The sequence below is a fragment of the Littorina saxatilis genome, linkage group LG12 (genome assembly GCF_037325665.1).
Source record: "Littorina saxatilis isolate snail1 linkage group LG12, US_GU_Lsax_2.0, whole genome shotgun sequence".
Classification (NCBI taxonomy): Eukaryota; Metazoa; Mollusca; class Gastropoda; order Littorinimorpha; family Littorinidae; genus Littorina; species Littorina saxatilis.
Window position 1 is genome coordinate 23,765,118 of NC_090256.1, and position 27,928 is coordinate 23,793,045.

The 27,928-nt window shown below is 45.8% G+C and overlaps 1 protein-coding gene across 1 annotated transcript; it reads left to right on the top strand.

Moving 5' to 3' along the window:
• LOC138981569 (fibroblast growth factor receptor-like 1) lies at positions 1-27,026 on the top strand (the record flags this gene model as incomplete). Its single annotated transcript, XM_070354529.1, is given in 7 exon segments — positions 1-155; positions 2,323-2,443; positions 22,759-22,836; positions 23,757-24,041; positions 24,885-25,003; positions 25,926-26,166; positions 26,692-27,026. Coding segments are annotated over 7 exon segments (1,334 nt in total), but the record flags the coding sequence as incomplete, so codon positions are not given.
• Between the last annotated feature and the right edge of the window lie 902 nt (positions 27,027-27,928).

Consider the following 27,928-nt stretch of genomic DNA (forward strand, 5'->3'; position numbering starts at 1 on the left):
GTCCGCCCAGGGTGATCGATAAGCCGCACCACCGCCACCTGGCCAAGCGGGGCAAGAACACCAGGCTGGTGTGTCCCGTGGAGGCAGACCCCACGCCCTTCACCGAGTGGAAGAAGGATGGAGAGAAGATCAACAGCGCGTGGACTAGGTTCAAGGTCAGTTTGACAATAGAAGACTGGAATAGACGATGTTCGGAAATAACTCGGACGGGTTTGTAAGGGATGAGGAAGAGTGAATATTCCTGCTTTTAGTGAGTCAAAATTTTCCCACGTGACATTATAGGCCAGTCACTAGCGAGGGGTGTGTCTGAAACACGTGGACAAGGAGCACTCGAAAAAAAGCTTGCCTCACTAAAAACCAAGAGTGTTTACTCTTTCACATCCCATACGAACCAGACAGAGTTATTTCCGGAATTCGTGGATTGGCTGGATTGGCAGACGGATGTGATCTTCTGTTACGTTCCTTTTATCGTATCTTCGCCGAGTCGTAAACTTGGAGGTATGGCACTTCTTTGTTCGCAAGAAAAATGATGTAAAACATTCAGTCAAACCATAGACCATTTATTCTGGACCGCCAACTAGCTCTCTCTCCGCTCTTTCTCTCTATTACGAGGTAGCGGCCTCTCGCATTTAGGAATCTACGCTTACAAGCCTTTCAGAAATCAGGGGGACGTGATATCCGGTGTCGATTGTAAACATGGACGAAGTTGCCGAGGTAAGTTCTGAAAATGCTAAAATAAACTCAGCAAAAGTGCATATGGAATATGTTTTTCGATGAGTTTTGTTAAGTTTAGTTTGGAGTTTTGGAAAATCCAGTTCATTGTCACCTCCCATTGTCACAAATAACTGGAGCGTGCTTTCTTTTCACTGTCTTCGAATCGCTGGCCTTTCAAACCGGACGCGACTGAAAGGCGGCGTCGTAACCTCGAAGGGTCACGTGACGAGTTGACGGTCCAGGTTATTTGGTCTATGGTCAAACGTTGAAACCGGAACCTCTTGAATGTTCGTCAGGAGGTACGAATACCCCTTGCTAATCTGGCCAAGATGTTATGTACGATACGTAAATTCAAATTATTCTGTCGCCTTAATTTCTATTGCTTTGTCAATCACAAATCGTCAACGTCGACGCCGTAGATAATCTTTGACAGTCGATATCGTATGTGGGACACCTGTCGACCTGCTTGTCAATGTCACATATCTTTAAAGAGGAAGTGCCCCCCAAGTGATTTCAGCCATTTTAGAGACACTTTCAGTTTCACCTGACAGAAGTGTAATGACATTGTGTTTTACAGTCAGAAGCAAAAAGGAGGAGAAAAATATGTTAACAAATATCTGACATTGCTTATTGGACTGTGAACATGGTATATGCAATGACTTTAGACAGTGCTATAAAATGTTGGTCTCTGCTGTTCTTGAGAATTAAACGATTATTGCAAGAAATCTAAAGCCTCTTGAGATCCTTACTGCAAGATTCAAGTTTTCAAGCTACGTGATAAAGATACCCAGATTGTTGTTATTTCGACGGTGATGTAACGGTATACCCTTTTAGAGGGTTCCTTCGCTTTAAATCGACTGTGACACGTCTCCAAGTGTCATTTTTGTTGACGAATTGATAGACAGCCTGTGGCTTGACACCTGTCCTTGCAGCGGGTTGAGATTCAACGTGACAGTGTGATAGTGACTCTCTCTTCCTCTCTCTCTCTCTCTCTCTCTCTCTCTCTCTCTCTCTCTCTCTCTCTCTCTCTCTCTCTCTCTCTCTCTCTTTCTCTCTCTCTCTTACACTTTTTTTTGCAGCTATTTTGTGTTAAAACTTGAACAACATACACATTGCAAGATAACCGATTTTCAGAAATGAAACTCGCCATTAGAGAATCGGGAATTCCTGATTTGAACACTCCATTTCCTGAATTTTCACAAGACAAGAGAAATAGCTGGAAAGAAACGCATATATTTAGGACGTCTGAAGCCCAAGCCATTTTTTTCTCCTGATTTTAATGATTCTCAGGTACAAGACTACGGTCATTCAGCCAGAAATGTAGGTGGCGGATTATACCTAAACACACACACACACACACACACACACACACACACACACACACACACACACACACACACACACACACACACACCTAGGTAGCGCGACTCTGTTGTTTCTAGATTTTGAATGGGAGGTTGTGTGGTCCCAAGTTTATCTGTTGTATCATATGCCACCCTATGTTATCTAAATAAACCAATGGGAGGAAGCGACCCAATATTTCCATCTGTGGGACAATAAACTAGGCTAACGAAAATGACAAAGTGGACAAATGTGTGGATATTCCAGGTGAACCAGGATGGCAACTTACGGATACGAGAGGTGGAGATGGCGGACTCCGGGCTGTACGTGTGTCGCGCCACCAACGGCTTCGGCAGCATCAGCATCAACTACACCGTCATCGTGCTCGGTGAGTGCCGCCTCTCTTTCTCTGGCGTCTTGCCCTTCTGGCTTTCTTTACCAGGCATGAGATTAGTTTTCGCAAAATGGCAGGTTTTCGACATTTTCAACGACAAAATAAAATCCTGAAACTTTCACCAAAAAAGCCGGATATGACGTCATCAAAGACATTTATCCCCCAAAAATGTTTAAAAAAATGGTTTGGGGATATCGTACCCAGGGACTCTCATGTAAAGTTTAATTAAAATCGGTCCAGTAGTTGTCTCTGAATCGCTCGACACACACACACGTCTCGATTCCCTGTCTGTTTAACAACAAAAAAAGGTGCTAAATCGTGCAATCCGGGCATCTCAAGAACGATCTCTGGAGCTTTCACTCTAAACTGAAGTGTTTCACTTTTGAACACCTTTTTGTATTGAGCTCTAGCGTTTTCCATGTGTGCTAGTAGAACTACCATGAACTATGTCACACACTGTTCAAAACTGGTTGAAGAAAGGGTGTTCAAAAGTGGAAGCTCTAGAGAATATTCTTGAGAATGCACGATTGAGCTTCTTTTTTTCTGTTTTTTCTTCTTTTTTTTTGGGGGGGGGTGGGGGTGGGAGCTTTCAGGCTTTAATTTGTCAATTTCATGATCTCGTGTCTGATAAAAAATCTTCTTGGTCTGTATTGTCATTGTTTCTAAGTGAAATTGTGTGCATTGTCCTTATCATGATGTTTTGTAGTGTATCTTGTCCTCTCCTGGGTTTGGTATGGTTCGGTCTCATCTTGTTCGCTCTTGTCTGTTCTGGTCTCGTTGGTTTCTGTGTTGGAGTAGCTCTAACTATACTTTATATTGTCCCCATGACGTTATTAACTCAGTCTTTTTGAGGTTGTATGTTAAACGGCCAACATTTCGACGAATAAGATTGATTGTTTGTCTGCTTGCTTGTCAATATTTGTTCGTCCTGTTCCGCTTCGGTTTTATGTTATGCAAATTTGTTTGTTTCTTGGTTTTTTGTTTGTTTTTTGGCTGTTTTCTTTGGGGGGGTTGGGTATTGTTTGCCCACATGGCTGTATCGTAACGTCTTTGATACAGTTACTAACTGTAGACTGTCCTTAATTGAACCCGAAGTTGACTTGGCGAAGTCTTTTTACCACAAATTCAGTGCCAAAGCTTCGTGCAGCGAGCTTCGTGAAGTCGACTTTTAAAGAGTCGTGAGGAAAGGGGTGTTGAAATCAGTCGTGTGTGTCCCCCGGACACGAGACTGACGGACAGCAGGGGGATTATAAAGAGCCATTGCTTAATCCCATGTGGATTGACGATGACCCCTGGTGACATGCTCATGCGCGACTGACCTCTTTGGGAGACTGACAGACGTGAGCCGGTCATGGTCATGACGTCACCTCATCATCCATCATTTTGACCACAGACCTGTTCTTGTAGGTCTGTGATTTTGACCTACCGCTGCAGTTGCACGCTGTTACTCATGTTGTTGCCTTCAGGTTATGAATTATGCCCAGCCAGTTTGTCTGGAGTGGTCAGTTGTATAGCCTAAGGAAATAAGAATAAACATGGCGAATCAACATGTCTCGTATTGGCTTGAAGAGGACATTACATTGATTTCAATGAACTGAACGAGTGGTCAGTCTCGTATTGGCTAGAAGAGGACATGACATGAATTTCAATTAACTGAACGAGTGGTCAGTCTCGGATTGGCGAGAAGAGGGCATGACATGAATTTCAATGAACTGAACGAGTGGTCAGTCTCGTATTGGCTAGAAGAGGACATGACATGAATTTCAATTAACTGAACGAGTGGTCAGTCTCGGATTGGCGAGAAGAGGGCATGACATGAATTTCAATGAAGTGAACGAGTGGTCAGTCTCGGATTGGCTAGAAGAGGGCATGACATGAATGTCAATGAAGTGAACGAGTGGTCAGTCTCGCATGACTGATTGATGACTGTGTTCATAGCTAAGTAGAACACGAAATATCTCAATTTTACTGTTGCAATTTAGGTCAACTGTCCGCCTGAGGGTCCTCATACTCGGCTCTGTCGCCGCGTTTGCCCAGCTTCAATCAGTGGCTGGTTTTTCGAGATCAGCTTTTTGGTGCAGACACTTTTTGCAGTGTGGTCTGCAGTTCAAGTCTATTTTTGACTTCATGCGGCGTCTGGCTGGTGGGTTATTCGAAGACGGAAACATGTAGCACTGTTGACTGTTCTATGACTGCCCCGAGTCTGCCCAAAGTCATCGATGTTCTGTGGCCCTCCATACGTCAAGGGCTAAGTTACGAAATTTGACTGATTTGATTTGTTTGTTGCACTTCTTCCCCGTCCAGTTTCACGCTTGAGATCGATCTGTTCGAAGACCTCGCCACTTGTTTCGTAAGAGAACGAAAAACTAGTTAATGGTCGTATTAACAGTGGGTCGAAAGTGTGATCGATGGTGCCCTCGTTTAGTCTGTGAACTCATTCATGAGAATGTTCAGATTTTAGGCTGGAATCTGACTTTTTATCTCTTTCTATTTCATGTTTAGCTCCAAGAGTTCAATCAAGGAGCAGTGTTGTGGCATCAGGCTTGGAACTTTTTCTCACTATTTTGGACTCTAGTGTGGGTTCTTTTAAAGTTTTTTTTAAAGATTATTTCATAATTATATCGCAGTTCCCATGCCTTGGTAATGGAGGTTGATTTTTCTTTTGGAAACGGAGCAGGCAGATGAGTCTGTGATGGGGTAAAAATGACCCGAATTAGCCCGCCTTGTATTCACAGTGTCTGCCGGGCACGCAGCGGTCTGGCGGGCAAGCAGGGCCAATAGAGTCAGGGGGAGCGTGCTTTCCGACCCCAGTTTACCTTGAGGCACCACGAGCGTGACTAGAAAGCCATTTCTGCTTCTGCTACAAGGCCTGGTTGAGTCACACGAGCAACTAAAGAGCATCATTTAATTACGTGATTGCCCCTCCTTCTCACCCCCCCCCCCCCCTTACACTCACTCAGCTGAGCTTCTCTCTCTCTCTCTCTCTCTCTCTCTCTCTCTCTCTCAGCTTTTCTCTCAGCTTTTCTCTCAGCTTTTCTCTATCTTCTCTCTCACCCCTCTCTCTGTTTCTGTTTCTCTTAATCTCTCTTTTATCTCTCTCTCCCTCCCTCCCTCCCTCCCTCTCTGTCTCTCTGTCTCTGTCTCTCTCTGTCTCTCTAGTCTGTCTCTCTCTCTCTCTCTCTCTCTCTCTCTCTCTCTCTCTCTCTCTCTCTCCATAGCTTCTATGGGGGGGGGGGGTGTCGGAGGGTAGAGTGGAGGATGAGTCAGAGAGTGTGAGTGTGACAGTGGAGCAGGGGGAGGAGGAGACGTTGCATGCACGGGCAACACGATGTGTCCCCGCACGCCACACTGTTCAAACACCCAGCCCCGCTGTCGCCTTGTTTTTCTTGTCCTTTCCCGCGGGACCCCGGGCCGCCCCACCCGGCCAGCTACCGTCACTGTCTTGTTTTTTTTAGGATACTAGTCACTGAATGGGAGTTAAGGGTAAGGGGTGGGGAAGGAGGAGGGGGGTCGTTGGGGATTGGTTCCAGAGCCTCGCTTGGTCATGCGCTTTGGATCTGCTTTTGGAAGGATTACGAACTCTGCAAGGTTCGAATTTCTGTTTTGGTTTCCAAATCAGCTCATGCAAGGATAGTCGTACTATGTTTACTCTTCTAAGAATCGTCTTTTTTTGTCTTTTACCCAATGTTGGGGCCCTTACTTTTATGGTACATGTAATGTGTGTTCTCCACTCTTTGGAAGAGCCACAACAGCCAGGGTTTCGCAGAACTGGACATGGATGCGCTTCAACATTTCCCAAGTCACGCGTGTCATCTTGGGCTGTTCTCATTATGGCATATAAAAAAAATAGTGAAGTAAACAAAGCAGTACCGTTCAAAGGGATTGGTTAAAGGTGTGATTGGTTAATTCCATCTTGGGAAAACCAGGACACGATCCGGCTGGGATAAAGAATAGGATGCAGAGGTGTGGTAGTTAGTCATTGTTTGTGTCCTTCTTTGAGAGCAGTGTTTACCTAAGATTTATGCCCAGTCTACCACCTCTCTTTTCTGCTAAATATGTATGAGTCGGATAACGATGTCTGACACGCACGCTGACGAATTATCCGTTTTAAATGAGTAAGAGACGATACAGAATTAGAAGGGTCCGAACTCTTCTGTGTCTGTTTTATTTTCTCTTGCAGATCTGATCGTCTTTTTCGTGTTTTCGGGTCGAAGTTGAACATTCGGTTTATGATACAAGTTTGAGGCAGTGCTAGCTAGTACTTTCAAGTAGCTTATATTCCGCTGTGCCAGTTCCTTTCAAGATGGTCACCCTAGCAGGTCTGCACCAAGACCAGGTTGCATGTGTAGAGTGTTTAGGACGGGAGGATTCTATTTTTCTTTTCGTTCGAAAAGAGAGAAAGAACATTGACGACTGTGGTTCTTCGGATATTTCAAGCTGGAGTAAGGAGGTCATCGTTCTCTCTCTCTCTCTCTCTCTCTCTCTCTCTCTCTCTCTCTCTCTCTCTCTCTCTCTCTCTCCCTCTCTCTCTCTCCCCCCTCTCTCTCCCTCTCTCTCCCCCTCTCCCCCCTCTCTCTCTCCCTCTCTCTCTCTCCCCCCCCTCTCTCTCTCTCTCTCCCCCCTCTCTCTCTCTCTCCCTCTCTCTTTCTCGCTCTCTCTCTCTCTTTTTGAGGAGGGTAGGCGGGGATTGGGGGCGAACGATCTCTTTGGTTGCACAATCTCCCCCAAAGAGGGAAGCTGCGATAAACTTTTGCACAAGGCTCATGTTATTGTTCGGCGTGTCCCGTGGGTAACATTAAATGTTATCAGGTCTTCTCGTGAGCTTTCTGCCTGCTTCGCACTATCATGATGAGTAGGTCGTCTGGCCCCTAGAGGAGCGTGTGTGTGTGTGTGTGTGTATGTGTGTATGTGACAGACATTCTGAGAGGAAAAGAGACTGTGTTACTTAGAATTGTAGTTGAAGCTCATCTTGTGACGCCTGCCCCTCCCCCCCACCCCCCCCCCCCCTCTGTCTGTCTGTCTGTCTGTCTGTCTGTCTCTCTCTCTCTCTCTCTCTCTCTCTCTCTCTCTGTTTGTGCGCGCGCGCGTTTGTGGTATATATGTGTGTGTGTCTGTGTGCACATGTGTGCGAATACTCACGCAGTCTGAAGGGGCAGGCTGGACACTGTGCCATGCCATGCAGGCCTCACTATCCGATACCTCTGGGGTTGTTATCGTCATCATTCAAATTGCATTTTGATATCACTTTACCCTCGCCAAGGACCAAGGGCTGCTATGGTTGGTCTTGCGAGTCATTTCCCTATCTTATAACTAATCATCCCCGCCGACCATCTAGCGGCCATTGTTTTCTCTGGTGGCCATTGACGGAGTGGACTGTCAGCGTGACCGACAGCGGAGTGTGGGGCTGGCGGTGAACATCGGGCCCAACAAACTATGACCGCTACGCGGGGATGGAGCACCCACTTGCATTGGCAGCGAGTCTTGTTCCGACTATCAGATATACACGAAACCAGTCAACTTTCTTTAGTCTGAACAAACTATCACTGCAGGGATGAATCGCCAATTTACACTGGCAGCGAGTCTTGTTTCCACTATCATATACGAAACTATCGTTGGAAACTAATCAGCCCTTTGTCAGTCTAAACAAACTATGGCCACAGAGATGAAGCACCCACTTTCACTAGTAGCGATTCCTGTATCACTTTTATTATAACCTAATCAGCATTTTTTTCAGTCTGAACAAACTATGACCGTTGAAATGAAGCAACCACTTTCATCAACTCCTATAGCACCATCATAGGGAACTAATTAATCTTTTTTTAAGCCTTTTCTTTCTGCCCGATTTTGGTCTATAGAGTGCAGGACTAATATTTGTCATTATCGCTCTATTATTGAACGGGTGTCTTTATTGCCACTCTTCTCACGGAGCTTTTTAACAAAAACTTGTTAAGGTCATTGCAAGTACAGACGTCGACAGTTTGCCTTCATAATTAAAGAAAATGGTATAAGCATACTAGGTGGACGCTTCTGTTTTGAGAGGATGAGAGCTGTTGATGTTTACAGCGAAAAATGATGTTCCGTTACTTGTAAGTTTTGTTGCTCACTCGTGCAAGCGTGGGCGATCGTAACGTGTCTTGCTGTAACGATGGCAACCTATTGGACTTCTGAGTCTTTGAGCTTTCGTGGGGGCGTACACATGTGCACACCGAAATATACCCATGCATTTGTAAAGGCTGACATTATTCATGCAGGTCTACAAAAATGAACGCGTTTTTACGAAATAAGGAATGAGCATTTCATTGCAAAAATGTTAGACCATTACATTATCCCATTGTAGCCGTCATGAGAACAGAGAGACGCACGATTTGAAACAGACGGATTTTATCGAAGGGGAGGGGGGAGGAGAGGGAGAACTGGAAAAGGGGGTTTAGCATGCAGCAGTGGTTGTCTTTGGCAGACATTGGTTTCCGGAGTCTGTTGTTCTGTGTGCGTGCTGCTGGCGAATATTGACTGGCGTTGTCCGCCGCATAGATAACATCTTGCATCGTGATGGGAGGATGTGCTTTGTGTCGCTCCACCAGACCTTTATGAATTTATGCATTACTGTATGCGGTGTCCTTGTTGTTGCCGCGTGGAGACAATGCATGATGGCCTCGTCTGTCGGCGGAAAACTGGAGGCTATGTCCGTTGCACCAGCGAATGCTCTTACTGTTCACGTTTCTCAGAATCAGCGCTCTGTGTGTGTGTGTTGGTGTGTGTGCAAACAAATTATGTACAGACCAGTTTAAAACAATCGATACAAAAGTGATACTCCACCTCCCTCTCTCTCTCTCTCTCTCTCTCTGAAACATTGGGCAGTGAACAAAGACCTTTCTTTCGGTAAGCATGGCAGACGTACAGTGTGATATGACGGCTCATTCATGCATGGTTTACCGTGAACTAAAGTAAAGCAGCAGTCCTCTTCCAGATTCGTAGGAATGTGTTTGTGAACGCAGTCAAGAACTGTCATTATGCAAAAAAGCAGAAACCACAGGTTATCAAGTACCTTTGAAGGAATATTATTTACAAATGTGTACTTCCCCGAGCTAACATTATTCATTTCAAACGTGATTTCGAAGCAGATATATTGCAACAATAAAATGGTTTTCCGCCTTCGTAGTATTTTTGTCTACGTCTAGTCTGTCATTTCCTACTGCACAGGAAAGTGCCCGCAGTTCCTCGTATCGCATGGAGGACTGAAGAGGCGGAAAGTGGTGTTGACGGAGCGGTAGTTCGTCAAGTGTGATAACTGGGGACAGGAAACAGGACATTTAGGGCGGTGAAAACCAGCACCGCCCTACTGCTTATGACAGCGTCAAGTGTGCACTTGCTGCCATTAAATGGCCCACGCAAGAGGACTTTACAATTAAATAAGTAGTTTGTTTTTTTGTACTTCAGTGCAAGTGTCTCTTTGTTTATAGCAACAAGCGTGCATTTGTCATTATAGATCCCGTGCAATAATAATAATAACTGGACATTTTTAAGTGCCTAACCCATGGCTCTAGGCCCTTTACAAAAGAACATATATATATATACAAAATAGACAAATTAAATGTAATCATACGGGGAAAAAATCACCACATGTACTGTTCACACAATATTCATATGCAATATGCAAGAGGATTTTAGAATAAAATGAGTAGTTTGTGTTACATACTTAAGTGCAATGTGTCTTATGAAAGCGTCAAGCGTCAATCTGCCATTACCTCAGAATAAAACGAGTAGTTTGTGTTACATACTTTAAAGGTACTGAACTTGTCAAATCCAGGTGCACGGAGCCCCTGGGGCTTTTAGTCATACCTCAGGCAGCTATCCGTTAGAAGAACTACCAAGTTTCATTGACTTGCACCCAAAGAGTCAAGAACTGCGATTTTTTTACGAATTAATTTCGTACTCGGACCCGGCTGGTCATGACCTATTTTTGGATCTAAATTTAGATCAGGTAGATCACCACATCATGCACAAAAAGACACGTCACTTAGCAAACTATGCCAGACGTCATCATGAGTTTGTGTAAAACAAAATGGAGGCCGGAATCACTCAGTTGAATCGAACTCCGACCAAACACCACGTAATAACAAGGTTAAATTATGCACTCGCGTGAACAAGAAACTGTCGAGCTTCACAGATGTCGTCGTTGGGTAGTTTTGGGCTTGTTTTACTACCATAGGAGGATTTTTGAACTGTAAATGCACTCAGCTGCAACAAAAACGCGAAACGAAGGCTGTGAGCTGCACTGTGCCTTTAAGTGCAATGTGTCTTATGAAAGCGTCAAGCGTCAATCTGCTATTTATACTGGGTCCATGCACAGGGACCTCAGAATAAAACGAGTAGCTTATGTTACATACGTTTGTGCAAATGTCTTTACAGGTCGACATCAGCAATTATCGGGCCCATGTAAGCGGACTTTAGAAGTGTCTCTATGTTGATAGCACCAAGCGTGCTCTTGACACTCTCCGGCCCATGCCCCATGACTTCGGGACGAAATTTATTTATTTATATGAAGTCTTATATCGCGCGCGTATCACCAGACTCGGACTCAAGGCGCAGGGATCTATTTATGCCGTGTGAGATGAATTTTTTACACAATACATCACGCATTCACATCGACCAGCAGATCGCAGCCATTTCGGCGCATATCCTACTTTTCACGGCCTATTATTCCAAGTCACACGGGTATTTTGGTGGACATTTTTTTTTAATCTATGCCTATACAATTTTGCCAGGAAAGACCCCTTTGTCAATCGTGGGATCTTTAACGTGCACACCCCAATGTAGTGTCCACGAAGGGACCTCGGTTTTTCGTCTCATCCGAAAGACTAGCACTTGAACCCACCACCTAGGTTAGGAAAGGGGGGAGAAAATTGCTAACGCCCTGTCCCAGGGTCGAACTCGCAACCTCTCGCTTCCGAGCGCAGGTGCGTTACCACTCGGCCACCCAGTCCTGGGTAGTTTGCGCTCTGAGATGCAGCTGTTTCTATTCTTTCATTTTTATTTTGAAACGTACCGGCACGGTTGGCCTAGTGATAAGGCGTCCGCCCCGTGATCGGGAGGTCGTGGGTTCAAACAAAAAAAACAAAAAACAAAAAAACAAATTTGAAACGTGCAAACCCTTTATCATCTCATCACTGAACTGAACTACGAAAGTTTTGAACAGGAACAAGAATCATTCCGCCATGCATCTAGCATAAGGCCATTGGTATTTGCCCAGGTGTGCATAGCATGCAAAGCCATTGGTATTTGTCTTAGTGCGGATGACAATCATACACCCATACACTCCTTACATATACGATAAAATAACATAAACAATGACAAGGGCTTTCAACAACAAGTAAAACCAACAGCGATAAAACAAATATCGAACAGCAAGTGCATGCATTGTCTCCAAGGGAATGCCCGTGCACACTCGGGCGGTCCTCGAAAAGCCCTGAATCCTTTTGCTCGTACGGCGTCCACTCGACAGGGATCGTAACAACTCCTCGATTGAGACATGTCCCCCTCTGCACACAGACAAGACGACTCCCACTTGTCTCCCGCCTGACCCCGACCAGTGCTTGACTCCAGTCTGACTCTGATATAATATCAGTTATTGTTCTCGTTACTGCGATAGATTATCTGTTGTTCTTCTCGTTACGACGCCAGTGATAATGCTGGCCCCTGAGGTGTCCCACCTGCTTTATCGCCGCTGGGAAATGGGTTACGGGGCGATTCGCACATTGTGTTCCATGGTGTGACTTTGATAAAATATATGCTGTGCCGCGCCAAATTAGGATGATAAATCGCTGTGGTGTTTTTTGTGTGTGGGTTTTTCGGAGCGTTTTTTGTTTTGTTTTGTTTTTTTGTTTTGTGTGTGTGCTTGCGATTGTTTCTCTTTTAAGCTGTGCCTACTCTGCAAGGGAGTATGTTCTGGTTCAGAGTAAGAATCGTTGCTACTGACTCTCTTCAATGGCTCCAGGGAGTGTCGTAGTATTGTTTTCGGAAGTACAAGAGAGTAGCTTTAATAAATTTAACTTTTGGGTTGGTATTCTGTGGACTGGATCCAGCGGAATATGTTAACACTATGAAGGTGTAGCGGAGTCGGGATGTAGAACCCTATGCGCATGTCCATCATGGCATCGAGGGTGTGTGTCTGCTATCATGCAGGAGTCTTACCGATCCCCTGTTCCTAGAGCAGTGATTGGGAGGCTGATGATAATTAGTTTTAACGTCCTCTTAGAACCAATTGGCCTATCTTGGGACAGGTAGAGTTGATATGCTTTATGGGGGGACAGGACACTGGACAGACATGCAAACAGAGAACACATATGATCGTGTTATAGATCTGGAAGTCTGTTGTTGCGATATTTCAAAATGGGGATGGAAGTAAAGATTTTGTTGGGGTTGTTGCCATAGTGTACGCGAAATATAGTTGGAGTGGAGTGGTTTTGTAGGCTTATTTGCTTTTTATTTATGTAAAATATTTGATTGGGAGGCAATTATACATGACCAAAGTCAGCCTTCTGCACAGTCAGTCTCTGAGCCCTCCTCGCCCAATACCTCTTCATTTTGATTTCCTATGGCTTGTTTGGGCGGGGATGTAGCTCAGTCGGTAGCGCGCTGGATTTGTATCCAGTTGGCCGCTGTCAGCGTGAGTTCGTCCCCACGTTCGGCGAGATATTTATTTCTCAGAGTCAACTTTGTGTGCAGACTCTCCTCGGTGTCCGAACACCCCCGTGTGTACACGCAAGCACAAGACCAAGTGCGCACGAAAAAGATCCTGTAATCCATGTCAGAGTTCGGTGGGTTAAAGAAACACGAAAATACCCAGCATGCTTCCTCCGAAAGCGGCGTATGGCTGCCTAAATGGCGGGGTAAAAACGGTCATACACGTAAAGGTCGTGGGAGTTTCAGCCCAGTTAGTCGTGTGTGTGGGTGGTGGTTTTTACATTTAGTCAAGTTTTGACTAAATGTTTTAACATAGAGGGGGGAATCGAGACGAGGGTCGTGGTGTATGTGTGTGTGTGTGTGTGTGTGTGTGTGTGTGTGTGTGTGTCTGTCTGTCTGTCTGTCTGTGTGTGTGTGTAGAGCGATTCAGACTAAACTACTGGGCCGATCTTTATGAAATTTGACATGAGAGTTCCTGGGTATGATATCCCCGGACGTTGTTTTCTTTTTTTCGATAAATACCTTTGATGACGTCATATCCGGCTTTTTGTAAAAGTTGAGGCGGCACTGTCACACCCTCATTTTTCAATTAAATTGATTGAAATTTTGGCAAAGCAATCTTCGACAAAGGCCGGACTTAGGTATTGCATTTCAGCTTGGTGGCTTAAAAACTAATGAGTGAGTTTGGTCATTAAAAATCGGAAACTTGTAATTAAAATTAATTTTTTATTAAACGATCCAAAAACAATTTCATCTTATTCTTCGTCATTTTCTGATTCCAAAAACATATACATATGTTATATTTGGATTAAAAACAAGCTCTGAAAATTAAAAATATAAAAATTATGATCAAAATTAAATTTCCGAAATCGTTTTAAAAACTATTTCATCTTATTCCTTGTCGGTTCCTGATTCCAAAAACATATAGATATGATATGTTTGGATTAAAAACACGCTCAGGAAGTTAAAACGAAGAGAGGTACAGTAAAGCGTGCTATGAAGCACAGCGCGCGCAATCGCTACCGCGCCAAACAGGCTCGTCACTTTCACTGCCTTTTGCACTAGCGGCGGACCACGTTCAGTTTCATTCTGTGAGTTCCACAGCTTGACTAAATGTAGTAATTTCACCTTACGCGACTTGTTTCTTTATTGTAGTCTTTCTAACTTTCTCCGTATTAATTTCTGTTTCCATTTTATATTGGTTGCATTTAGCATTTTTCATCTATCAAATTGTTCCATTTTTGTATTCTTCTTTAGTGGATATGATATGGTTTGTATTTGTTGAGGGACAGGTTGTTAGACAAGGCAATGTGCCTTAAACCTTTATCCTTGTAAAATAAAGTTCGTTCGTTCGTTCGTTCGTTCGCTCGCTCGCCCCGCCGCTGGCCCAGTCAAGAGAAGGGGACCACTTTCCAAGGCTCAGAATCTCTAAATGCTTTCTCGTCATATTTTCTTTTCGTGTCTCAATACCGTCCTGTCCACGCATGCGCAAACTGAAGATTTCACGTGTACAGCAAAATTCGAATTGTGTAAAATAAAAATTTAAAAAACAAACAACGCATTGTCAAGAAGTAAGTGATCGTTCCATTATTTTCTTTCTCGCACCCCGGGCCTTATTTTTAGGTCTTAAAGAACGATGATAACGAGGAGAGAAAAAGTCATCAATTTGACAGTTGATTTGCCTGATCGTCGTGGCAAATTGAATAAGCGAAATGAAAGCATCTTCTAGATGTGCATGTATTGCTTCTATCCCAATCCATCTCAGCTCTTTGTTACAAAAAAAGTGTGTGTAGCTCTGAGGCGAAGGTTTCCCAACAGTTTAGGAAGACGTCTGATGTCTACACAGCTGTACCTTCGACATTGGCTCGGCATCCCAAACTGAGTGAGAAGAGAATGTACACAAGCGAAGGGCAGAAGAGAGGAGGAGGCAGGCCGTACTGAAAGCATTAGCCGCGAGCTGAGAGGGAGACAGTTAGGGGCGGACAGAGAAAAACAAACGATGGGGAGAACAATGCTTGGCCGCCCCGAGGTGTAAATGTAAACAGGTCCCCGGGGGCCAGGCAAGGAGCTTGGACACGAAAGTGGGGGCCGAAAGAACAGCTTCTAAACTGGTAGCTGATAGGAGGAGGGAGGGGAGAAGGTGTGGTGGGAGTCTGATGGGGAAGATTGCTTGTTCTGAGTTTGGGCAGGAAAGTGACCAACTGGTAGTTGAGAGGGGGAGTGGGGGGAGTACAGGGATGGGGAGGAGAAAGACATGGTGGGGTAGGGGGAATTGCTTGGTTTTTTTAGGAGCTTGGACAGGAAAGTTGGTACCAAAAGAGCTGATCTGGTAGTTGAGAGGGGGGGGGGCAGGAGAAGGAGGATGCCAGAGGTGGGAGGGGAAAGACGGGGGGGGGGGGATGGGTTCTTGTTCTGTCAGGAGCTCTGGACAGCAAAGTGGGGACCTAAAGAGCTAAGCTGAGGAGGTGGAAGGGAGGGGGGGGGTAAGGACAGGGGTGGGGTAGGTTGTTTGTTCTGCAAGTGGAGAAGGGGAGGATGGATCCCACAGACACCCCGCATCACACTGAGTGCAGTGTGTGGAGGTGTTGGGACCTTGTCGTGTTCACTGGTCTTGCTGCTGCTGCTGCTGGCCACACTGCTTCACTGCACAGCACTACCGACAGATGGCTTCACCCGGCAAGAGAATACGGGTGTCAAAAAAGGGAGGTGGGAGGGGAACCCTTGTACTGTTTGAACTTGTGGGAGGGATGGGGGATACTGTTCAATTTAAACTCTGCCATGCAGAAATTTGAACTTTTCTCTGTCAGACATGCACGCACATAAGTAGTTACTGTCGTTCAAACGTGAGGACAGTCGAACTGGCACAACTGTGAGTCTGCGATGCCGTGCACGACACACACACACACACACACACACACACACACACACACGTCTCTTGCACTTATCCAACCCCCACCACACCGCCACCACTCACACCCATTCTCACCTCTCACCACAACGCACAAGGTGCACCTCACATGAGAACAACAAAGGGAGGAAGGAAGGCAAGCAGAAGCTGGAAGCACAATAGCGAATAGCACGAGGGGTGGAGAAGAGCAAGGAGCAGGGAGAGAGCAACAGTCAGCGTGCAGGGATTGCAGGAATGGCAACCACAAGGACACACAGGGAGAGCGGTCAGCTGTTTCACATCATCTGTGCAGTCACTCACACACAACCAACTTTTTGTTCTCTCTCTCTCTCTCTCTCTCTCTCTCTCTCTCTCTCTCTCTCTCTCTCTCTCTCTCTCTCTCTCTCTCTCTCTCTCTCTCTTTGTCTGTCTGTCTGTCTGTCTGTCTGTCTGTCTCTCTCTCTCTCTTTGTGTGTATGTGTCTCTCTCTCTCTCTCGGCCTCTCTCTCGGCCTCTTCTTTCACTTTTTTCAACTTCTTATCTTCACTTTTTTTCTGGTTTTTCTTTCATTTTTTTCTTGTCTTCATCATTCTTTTTCATCTGCAGTGTTGCTCCTTGTGCCTGTTGCCCCTTCTTCACATGGGCCTGCTAAGTAGCCTTGTCACAAGAAAGGATTTCTCTTCGAGGAGTTTCAAAAAGGGAGAAGAGGGTTGTTGGAGAAAAATTATGGAGTGGGTAATTAAATCCTTGACGTGGAAGTATTTTTGAAATAGTGGAAACGTGCTGATGCGCAGCTGCGCTTCTTGCGGGCACGCACGCACGCATACAGACACACATACGCACGAACACACAGACACACATACGCACGAACACACTCACTCGCACACACACACACACACACACACACCGTGGCACACACTAACACACGCATGGTAGAGTTTCCGTCTGTGTCCCAGGGAGGACTGACAGACAGATAAGCAATTAAAAACACCTTTGTGCTGCATTGCCTTTTTTTTCTTTTTCTTTTTTACTTTTTAGTTAATGAATCAAATATTCTTTGGTACAAATATCAGTTATAGTCGATATCATGGTATAAAACTTGATATGAGTTCAAACTATTTCCAAAGATCAAAATAGGTAGGAACAACGAGCCCAATATGAATTTTTCCGACATTGCTCAAATGAAAGAAAACAGAAAGATAATGGGCGAGCTACGGCACACAGCCTCCCAAGCCCTAGTTTTGGGTTCCCCTTTGAGACGAGAGCGGGTTAAAAGCGGGCATGAAAACTTTGGGTGGGCGGTCATCGGGTGCAATATGAATGCAGCTTGCCCTCTACCCCTTTCACCCCTTGTGTCGGGTGGAAGGGAAGCCACGGATGCTCAGGTCGGAGGCTTAGCAGTGTGGCATTCTTTTCATGTGCGTGAGAGACCGCCCTCTGTTTGGGGCCCCGGATGTTATATGGAGGTTATGATAATACTTCACGTGCAGGTTGGAGCTGTTTGGACAGGAGTTGCTGAGAATCCTCTCAGTCACGGATTGTGAATCGTCAGTTTCACTTCAGTGTGTTACTCTTCAGACGTTTGTTTCTATGGCTTAGACAACTTTATTATCTCAAATGGGAAATTCTTGGTTCTAAGTGTATGTTCCCTGGGAAATATTTTCTGGCCTCACTGCATGGTGGACGCACAATATTCATGCTGTGCTGTAGCAACAGTGCGATCTGCCCTGTTTTTTTGTTGTGGTTAATTATTTCATAATGGGTCTGTCATGTTCAAGAGTAGTGTTCCAAATTAAAGGAAGTTGTTACAATGTAAAAAAACTTTAGAGACGGAAAGAACCATTACAGGATGTTGAAAATAGGTAGAATCATGATGAAAAGCGATTATTTTTACTTCAGAATTTGGTACAGTGTGTGCAGCCCTTTTGTTATGTTCAGGGGACATAACCACATGGCAGCTATTGACCGAGAGAATGAATGTAGGACTCTATTCTTCAATTTTCTCTTTGGAAATACCTCCCAAACTACGTATGAGCGCATCCGAGTGATGTTTCAGCACACTCAAATTTGTGACGTGAAAGAAGTAAGAAAGCTCTTCAGCCATTTTGTATTTCACGACTCACCTCATTCGACCACTTCCGGCTGTTTGTGTTAGCCTATATTTGAAACTAGATGAATACCATCTTGAACACACGGCCAGTACCGTGTAACTGGCCTTGATACGGAACGATCCAAGGGGGGCAATCTCAGTCATCTGAAAGAGGGAAATCCAAACGCAATCCGCTTTGTTCGATTTTATGGGCTTGGACGATAGAGAAAAATAAGAAAAGCAAAAGCTGGAGTCCAGTCTGGACGAAACTGCTATCAAGAACGCAGAATTGATTTTTTCTGAGTGGTTTTTTTTTTGTTTGCCGTAAGCGCCGTGTCGAGCTAAAACTGAAGTTGCGGCACAATTTCGCTTCTCGCACATCTGATGCTTGTTGACATGCATCAACGAAGGGGCCTCACTCTGGAAGAGTTTCCTGCTCCGATATTATTCAGTATTAAGCTGCACCAGGGGCGGATTGGGGGGGGGGGGGGGTTACAGGGGTTCCGGACCCCCCCCCCCCCCCGGCTGTCAAAACAAAAAAAATTAACACTAACTTTAAAAGAAATAATGAGTGGCTGCTGACACCAGTTGATCATGTTTAAAATCAAGGATAAGCCATAAAGTGTTCATAAAATAGCTAAAACTCTTCAGCTTCTGGGGGGCGAAGCCTCCCAGACCCCCCAACGGGGCCTTGCCCATGTACCCCACAAGGGATCTACCCCTGGACCCCAGGTTGTAACCCCCTCTCCCCCCCTATGGCTTTAACTGCTCCACCCCTGTGCACCATGATCAGGTGAACGACTTCTCTCACCCCGGTATTGGCGCTGTGCGCGGAAAGCAGATCTGTTTTGTCAGGATGTGATGTAGAGTGGCGCTTAGATAAGTGGAGAAGCAGTGTGACGTTAATCGCCGCAACCTTGAACAAGACCTGGCGAGCTGAGTTCTGCACGATCTCTCCCGACACAGGTTTATTGGGCAGCGCGGCTGGAGGTTGTGAGTCACTTATCTGCAGCAAAGACACATCCAGCTTGATGAATTTGCCGGTGACATCTTATCTGGACTATGAAAAAAGACCAGGCCGTGCAATAAAACCCATTTCAAAGGGACCTGCTATCAGATTTGTGTAATTTAGGAGCGGAGCGCCCATAAACCCGGCCCGGTTAGGGTTTATGGACATATTTGAAGCACGCATAAACGTCTGTAACAGAGGTGTGGAACGTTTTGATTTCTGCTTATGTGTCACTGGAATCCTTATTTCCCGGTCACTCGATGCCAGCCAGCCGTTTAGGATTTTACAAGTTCACCCCGCAAACTTACCGCACACAGAGATGACACCTTCACGCTCAAACAAAAGTCTACTTGCAAAACACTCGCGCACATAACACCCCCCCCCTCTCTCTCTCTCTCTCTCTCTCTCTCTCTCTCTCTCTCTCTCTCTCTCTCTCTCTCTCTCTCTCTCTCGCTCTCTCTTCTAATCCTCATCGGGTGCTTTCCTTGCCACAGAGTTAAACATTGGGTGGGAATATTGAAGATTCGCAGCAAAGTCTTATCAACTCCAATCCGGACACCATTCCATTCATCGAAATGGAGCCCAGAGGGCTGTGGTCAGTCAAGATCAGTACCTGATTAAAAAGGTACTGTACACTTCGGTTTTAGCTTATTCCCAATCATGCCCGCTATATTTCCTGTCACTTTGGACATAAAAAGTCAGTCAGCACACGTTTGCACGTCGCAGTGGCCTATTTGCACTGCCTGGCTGGGATTTATCAAAACTGCAACTCTGAATGACGATCGAAGACACAGACAAAGACGTCTCGGTACATAATACATGGCTGCTTTGACTTCTGCTTAGGACCTTTGACTTCTGCTTAGGATGTTCTGGGATGACCCTGGCAATGTTGGTAAAGAGCACTAGCTTTTTTAAAATTCCTTTAACAAAAAAAAGCTACACAAAAAAAGAGGCAAGAATGAACTCCCACCGGACTAATAATTGGTTGGTCACGGTTTGGCGCCCTCCATACCCCCAAATCCCAGCCACCGTCACGCAGAAAGCAGCTTGCTTTTGGGAAGGTGAAAGGGATCATTGGAGCGTAACACGACGCAGGGAGAAAAGCGGATCAGATGGCCTCCGAACAGAAGAAGAAGAATACGGCGGCAAGGAACTGAACCAGAGATTGGAGTGTGTTCTCTGTAGTCAGTCTCTTGCCTCAACAGGGGTATAGGAGAGAGAGAAAAGGGGTGGAGGAGGAGGCTGTCCCCTGATCGAGAGTGTTTTCAACAGTTTCTGGGTGAACATGGGGAGAGAGAGAGAGAGAGAGGGGGAGGGGGGGTTAGTGGAGGAGGGGACAGTCCCCGGATCGAGAGTGTTTTCAACAGTTTCTGGGTGAACATGGGGGGAGAGAGAGAGAGAGAGAGAGAGAGAGAGAGAGAGAGAGAGTTAGTAGATGAGGGGACTGTCCCCAGGACCACGACACCCGGGTCTTTCACCGAGAGAGACCGTGCAAGTCAGCAGTGAGTTATGGGCCGGCAGCTCGAGTGCTGTGTCATAATGGGACATTGATAGACCCATGCCTGCACCCCGCTTGGCCTTTCAGCCCCCATACCCCACCCGGCCCCACCGGCCCCACCTCCGGGTGTTCTTTAAAGGCACTGGCCTTCCCACTTCATATCAAGTCGGGGTAACAAACGGGAGCATGCGCCCAATGGTTTTACCGTGAGGACGTAAAAATACACTTATCATCATCACAGGTCTTCCCGCAGAAACAGGATTTACCATCAGATTTGACCAGGCTTTTACTGACATGTGATGATATCGACACTTGATAAGGGACTGGTGGGCTTGGGGGGCCGGGGCAAGGCGAGGACCAACACTTGATAAGGGACTGGTGGGCTTGGGGTCTCTCTCTCTCTCTCTGTCTCTCTCTCTCTCTCTCTCTCTCTCTCTCTCTCTCTCTCTCTCTCTCTCTCTCTCTCTCTCTCTCTCTCATATATACACACGCGCACATGCGAACACACACACATACACATGGTTTGATCTCTCTCTCTCTCTCTCTCTCTCTCTTTCTCTCTCTCTCTCTCTCTCTCTCTCTCTCTCTCTCTCTCTCTCTCCCCCTCCCTTAAAGACGCATATATATAGGCCGCAGACACACTAACTCACACATCCGGTATCACGTATTAGTTTTCCTCCCTGTCACGGCATAACTTACAGCACAGTCATGGAAACCTCTGGAGCGAGAGAAAAGAATCACCCGCTCACTACTTTATCAGCATTGCAAAAAAAGCCGACTTCAAAAGCGAGAAGATCATCATTTTCGGTGTTGACACTGCAAACCAACACCAGCCTTTATGTAAGCCATTAATACCATAGCGCGTCTCCACAGCGCAGTGAAAAAGACTTAGACATGATTAATCAAACCCTTAGTCACAAGAGTTGGGAGGGTTGAAGGGGTGCTGGGTGGTATGGGGGTAGGAGGCGGGGTGGGGGTGGCAGGGTAGTTATGCAGTCTGTGAAATGTTGATGGGTGCATGAACATTTTGCCTCAGCATGCTTGAGGAAAACATAACCTTTTCGCGTCAGGTGCAAAGACAGCTCCAGTTTGGAAACGACTTTTTTTTTTAAATCGTCCGGTCTTTACCAACTGTTTTAACCCTCCCCTCCTCCTCATATCTCCTGTCATTCGTCCTAGTTACCCCCCAAAAGCTCTCTGACTCTCTCTCTCGCTCTCTCCCTCCCTCTCTCCCTCCCTCTCTCTCTCGCTCTCTCTCTCCCTCCCTCTCTCTCTCACTCCCTCCCTCCCTCTCTCTCTCACTCCCTCTCTCACTCACTCTTTCTCTCTTACCCTCTCTCTCTCTCTTCTCTCTCTCTCTCTCTCTTACCCTTTCTCTCTTACCCTCTCTCTCTCTCTCTCCCCCCTCTCTCTCTCTCTCTCTCTCTCTCTCTCTCTCTCTCTCTCTCTCTCTCTCTCTCTCTCTCTCTCTCTCTCTCTCTCTCTCATATCTCTAAGCTGTAATTCTCCTCTCGTTATCTGGGCCACATCAAGCATGACAGGTGAAGCAGTGTAAGTTTTTAATAAGTGGGGAATATTGTGGATTCATGCAGCTTGTATAAGACATACTCTAGCTGTCAGTTAACCCCAATGGATGTGTGTCTATTTGTGTGGTGTCATTTGTTGACTTTGAACATTGGAGCTGCGGCAATAATGTGGCTAAGGAGTATGTAACAAACACTGATGATTATTACTGAGCGGACGATGGATGCTGTTGACTTTTTTGTGTTGTGTGGTAAAGGTCTTGGAGCGTTGTTAAGTGTTCTGTGTCTTTGTGACTGGGCACAGGATTGGGAGTTGTTTTGCCTGATAGATGGCCTCAGTGCAGGGTTATTTTGTGTTGTTATAGTTACTTGTTTCTCCACCAGTGAAAATACTGTGTCTTTGTCTGTCTGACCTTAATTCTGTACGTCCATCCATCCATGTATCATGTCTGTCGTGTTTGTCTGTATGTCTGTCTGTGTTTGGAGATCCACAGACAGCAGAAAGATTCATGGCCGCATGGAGAATGATACCGGCTTGGTTTCTGACCATGTTACTAAGGGGAATACATGTACTTTGAAGTGTGTTTTTGGCTGATCATTGGTGTCTTGTGTGTTTTCAGATGAGGAGAAAGGCATGGTACAGCAGCAGGACAGCACCTTCCCCAAGTCACCACTCGAGGATCTCACAAAAGATGGCAGTAAGTGGCTTTTTTTTTTTTTTACACCATGCTTATTGCATTTTGCCATTTAGACATGCGTGCAAACACACGTGTGTACCCTCTCATTCTCTGTCTGTCTCTCTGTCTGACCCCCCTCTCACCCCGCTCTCACCATGATCTGATAAACAAAGGGAATATAAGCACTCTAAAATGCATACAACATGTGCAACAGAGTAATAAGTGAAAGTAACGCAGAACCAATCTCCTGGCACCTGAGAGAATAGCAAGCGTTGAAGCCAACAAGCGACTTTCACATTTTTGGTATCTTGAACTATAGTGTTGCAAACGAAATGCATTCGTACAGTCCATTCCGTGACTTTAAATGTATCTAAAAATGACTTATGCTTACAAGGGCAGGTTTTGCAAAATCGGAGGCATAAATGCCTCTGAATTGTGAGCTATGAATGTACAACACTAAAATTCAACATTACCAATTTTTTTTTTTTTTTTTTTTTTTTGACGGGCGCAGTGCCGGTGGTGAGATGTCGGCGTCCTAATCGGAAGGTCGTGAGTTCGAATCCCGGTCGCTGCCGCCTGGTGGGTTAAGAGTGGAGATTTTTCCGATCTCCCAGGTCAACTTATGTGCAGACCTGCTAGTGACTTAACCCCCTTCGTGTGTACACGCAAGCACAAGACCAAGTGCGCACGGAAAAGATCCTATAATCCATGTCAGAGTTCGGTGGGTTATAGAAACACAAAAATACCCAGCATGCTTCCTCCGAAAGCGGCGTATGGCTGCCTAAATGGCGGGGTAAAAACGTTCATACACGTAAAAATCCACTCGTGCTAAAAACATGAGTGAACCTGGGAGTCTAAGCCCATGAACGAAGAAGAAGAAGACCACATTTTTTCAATCACCATGATCTTACACCTAACGTATCCAATGACTTCTTCCCCAGTGTCCCCCGTGTTCAAAGACCAGGACAAGATGGAGCGAGACCAGAACTTGGCCCGGCCGGTGGGAAGCACCGTGCGCCTCAAGTGCCGGGCCAAGGGCAACCCCGAGCCCCACGTCACATGGTTCAAGGACGACATGCCCGTGGACGCTGAGGAGGATGCCCGGAGACGGCCGCACTGGATCCTCAAGCTGACCAAGGTCAAGGAGTCTGACAGCGGCCTCTTCACCTGCATGGTGTCCAACCGCCTCGGCCACCTCAACTTCACATACATGCTGGAGGTTATAGGTATGCGGATGAGGAACACAGCATTTTAGTGTGACAGGGGAGGCTACCGCTCCTTTCACAGCAGACTCTGCACCCGAGTTGTTGGCCTTTAAGTCAACACCTCTGGATTGTGGAATTCTGTTTGTGAACGGGGTCTGGTGGTTTCCGATTGTCTGTATGTTCATGGAAACTTTCGGGTTTGCATAACAGTTTTTATAGGGCTAAGAAATTAGCCCTAACATTTTCAATCCTGTTTGATTGCACTTCGCCTCCCGAGGTGATCGTAGTGTTTCCGCACTCGGTTACAATAGGTAGATGAAGGGTTATCATAGTGAAAAAGAGGTAGGATAAGCCTAGGCTGGAGGTTATAGGTATGTGGATGAGGGACACAGCAGACAGTATTATTGTGTGTGTGTGTGTGTGTATGTGTGTGTGTGTGTGTGGTTGAGTTTGTGTGTTCTTGCATGTCCTTCGCATGTGCCAAGATGTCGCACGTTATTCATAGGTTCTTGAACTATGTGCTCTTGCCCAGCAAGTACTGTGAAGCACAGTGTTGCAATCCTATAAGTCCTTTCAGAGTAGGGCATGGGCACAAACAGTGTAAGGATGATGACAACGATCTGAGAAACGAAGGGATCTTAAAATATCCCAAGATATCTTAAAATAGCACCCTGCTTCATTTGATGACGATGACAATAATATGAGGAATAAAGGGATCTTCAAATACATAACTTAAAAACTCTTAAACTAACGCATTGCCTCATTTGATAATGATGACAATAATATGAAAATTAAAGGGATCTTCAAATAACTTAAAAACTCAAACTAGCGCTGTGCCTTATTTGATGATGATGACCGTTGCAGACCAAGTACGCACCAAGCCCAAGCTGATCTCGGCACACCCACAGAACACCACCGTGGAGTCTGGGGGAACCGCTTCCTTTCAGTGCAGGGTCAAAAGTCTCGTCCAGCCCCACATCAATGTAAGTAGGACTGCTTCCAGTTCTCACGACTTCTAGGGATCGCTTGTGTGGATTCTGTATTATATTGTTTCTTTGAAAAATATTATTTCATCAACTAGTCTGGATTAGAAAATGTTCAAAAATAACTCTGTCGGTTTTGTATGGTTCTGCAAGAGTGGATATTCTTGCTTTTATTGAGGCAAACTTTTCCATGTGACATTATAGGCCAGTCACTAGGGAGGGGTTTGTCAGAAACACGTGGACAATTGTGTGCAAAGGTTGCCTCAATAAAACTAAGAGTATTCAGGCTTTCACAACCCAAACAAACCCGACAGTTATTTCTGGAGTTTGTCTTTTGACAGGACATGATTTTACCTTTGACTTTGTCTTCTGTGTGTGTGTGTGTGTGTGTGTGTGTGTGTGTGTGTGTGTGTGTGTGTGTGTGTGTGTGTGTGTGTGTGAGTGTGTGTGTGTGAGTGTGTATGTGTGTGTGCGTGTGTGAGTGTTGTGTGTGTGAGTGTGAGTGTGTGTGTGTGTGTGTGTGAGTGTGTGTGTGTGAGTGTGTGTGTGTGTGTGTGAGTGTGTGTGTGTGTGTGTGAGTGTGTGTGTGTGTGTGTGTGTGTGTGTGTGTGTGATTGTTGTTTGACTTTCTGTCTGTGTCTGTCTGTGTGCGGCGATTTGTGACCACAGGTTTTGTTTTTTTTCCATGTACTTTTTGCTATATATGTTTAGGATACCGTGATTATGCACCGAGAATCTTTGTTGAAGTGAACATCTGGTGATCATGTGTCTTTGTTTGGGTGTATGTCTGTTAATCATAATTATGTTAGGATCCTGCACATGGTTATTCATTAATTGTAATAATTTTATGTTTCTGTGTATGCATGTTTGTTTGACAAGTCACAAAATGATGACATACAATATTTGTCTCTCCCCCAAACAGTGGCTGAAGAGGGTGGAGGATGGAGACGCGGGGCAGGCGGCTAACCGCACCATCGAGGTCAAGGGTCAGATGTTCGTGGTGCTACGTACAGCCGGTGAGGTACTGAGCGGCCCTGACGACTCGTACCTCAACAAGCTAGTGATTCACCACGCCACAGCCAAGGACGCTGGCATGTACCTCTGTCTCGGGGCCAACACCAACGGCTACAGCCTGCGTTCTGCCTACCTCAATGTCGTGCCTGGTGAGAGGCTTGGTTTTACTGGGTGTTTTTTTTAGTTGTAATTGATATTTGTAGGGATTTTTTTGTCATTGGTTTGTTTGATTTTTCATTTTGGTTCTACCCTAAAACCTGATGAGAGAAGTGTGTGTGTGTGCGTGCGTGTGTGTGTGTGTGTGCGCATTTGCGTGCGTATGTGTGTGTGTGCCATGTGCAAATAAGCAGGCATAGTAAAACCTTCCTCTTCTTTGTCGTAAATTCCAGGGAGTGCTTGGTTTGTTTTTATTTTGTTGCAATGCTTTATGTCTTGAGTTAGGTTTTAGTTTTTTCTTGTGAATATAGTTGAGAAAATGTTTTGTTTTGTTTTCTCCTTTTATTGAATTCTACCAGAAAATGTTATTTCTGTGTGAGCAGAATAAAGATTTCATGCTGCCCCAAACCATAGATGGAATAGTAAGTGTAGTCGGTGTTGGCATTAGATCTGTGTTATACATCCAGCGCAGAGGAAAGGTTCATGAAATAATATTCCACACGTTGTGTACATTGCAGCTGGTCATCTCCAAGGCACTGACGGCAGCTCATCGCCACCGTCATCATCAGCGTCACGCAACCTGCCCCTGTACCTGGGGGTGCCAGCAGGTGTGGTGTTGGTGCTGGTCATTCTGGTCATCCTCCTGCTGCAGAACCGACGCAAGTGCAACACCAGTCGCGCCGCTCTCAAGCGACATCGCCTCCCCGTGCCCACCCAGGAGCGTGACGCGGGCTTCTACAACGGCTACCACCCCTCCCCCACCACCACCAACACAGTCGGGGGGTGCACGGGGACGGCCACCATCACCAGCGGCAGCAACACCATCAACAACATGCACTGCAACTCCCTGCACGTCAACCCCATGCAGCTGAGCCGGGAAAAGATACCCAAGACCCCCGCCCCTTCGCTCGACTTCGGCTCCGACATCTCCTCCGTCTCTCACTCGCAGTCACATCCCCACCACCAGCTCCCCCACCCCCCGCCCCCCCAGCCGCAGCAATCCATGCATTATCTCAACCCTCACATAGCCTATGGCTACTGAGTGAGCACCTCCTCCTCCCCCCTCCCCCTCCCCCCCCCCCACACACACACATTCAAGTCCCTTATATTGATGGTCCCGTCAACATGTTACATGTCCCTTACCTGTGACTCTGCAGACTTTTTCACCAAGCTGAGAACACAATGCTTGTCGAGTCACGCTGAGAAATGTTTGGCCATGTCTGTCAAACAGTGTAACTTCTGACACAGCTGGGCGCGGTGAGCAAGACAGCTTATTACTGCTCAAAACTTGTAGCAGAGAAACGCTTACAGTGTGTGCAGGGTCTCGCAGCTTCGAATAACGTAAAAACCTCATTTCTTGGCATCAAGATTGTGCTGAACCAAGGAACACTCGGTGCAAATGGACCTGTCAGAAAATGTATTTCAGAACTGTGACTTAACACCGTCCGGAAGCTTTTGGGACAAAAATCTTGGCAAAGAACATAAGGCTTTAAAAGTGTTAAAAACCAAGCAAGGGCTAAAGAAACTGTGACAATCATCTGGTCAGATCCAGTGAAGCTATTGAACAAAACATTGTTCAGCTCAGGAACTTTTTTTTTAATATGCCAGTTGAATAAAGAACTTGGACACATTTTCACAAGTCAGACCAGACTTTGTAGGTGCTAATTACACTATAACAATAGATTAATATTTTTCCTCTCAAGGATAGTGTTTACTTGAGCTTTGCAGAGAAGCTAAGTTGACTGAAGTTTTCTC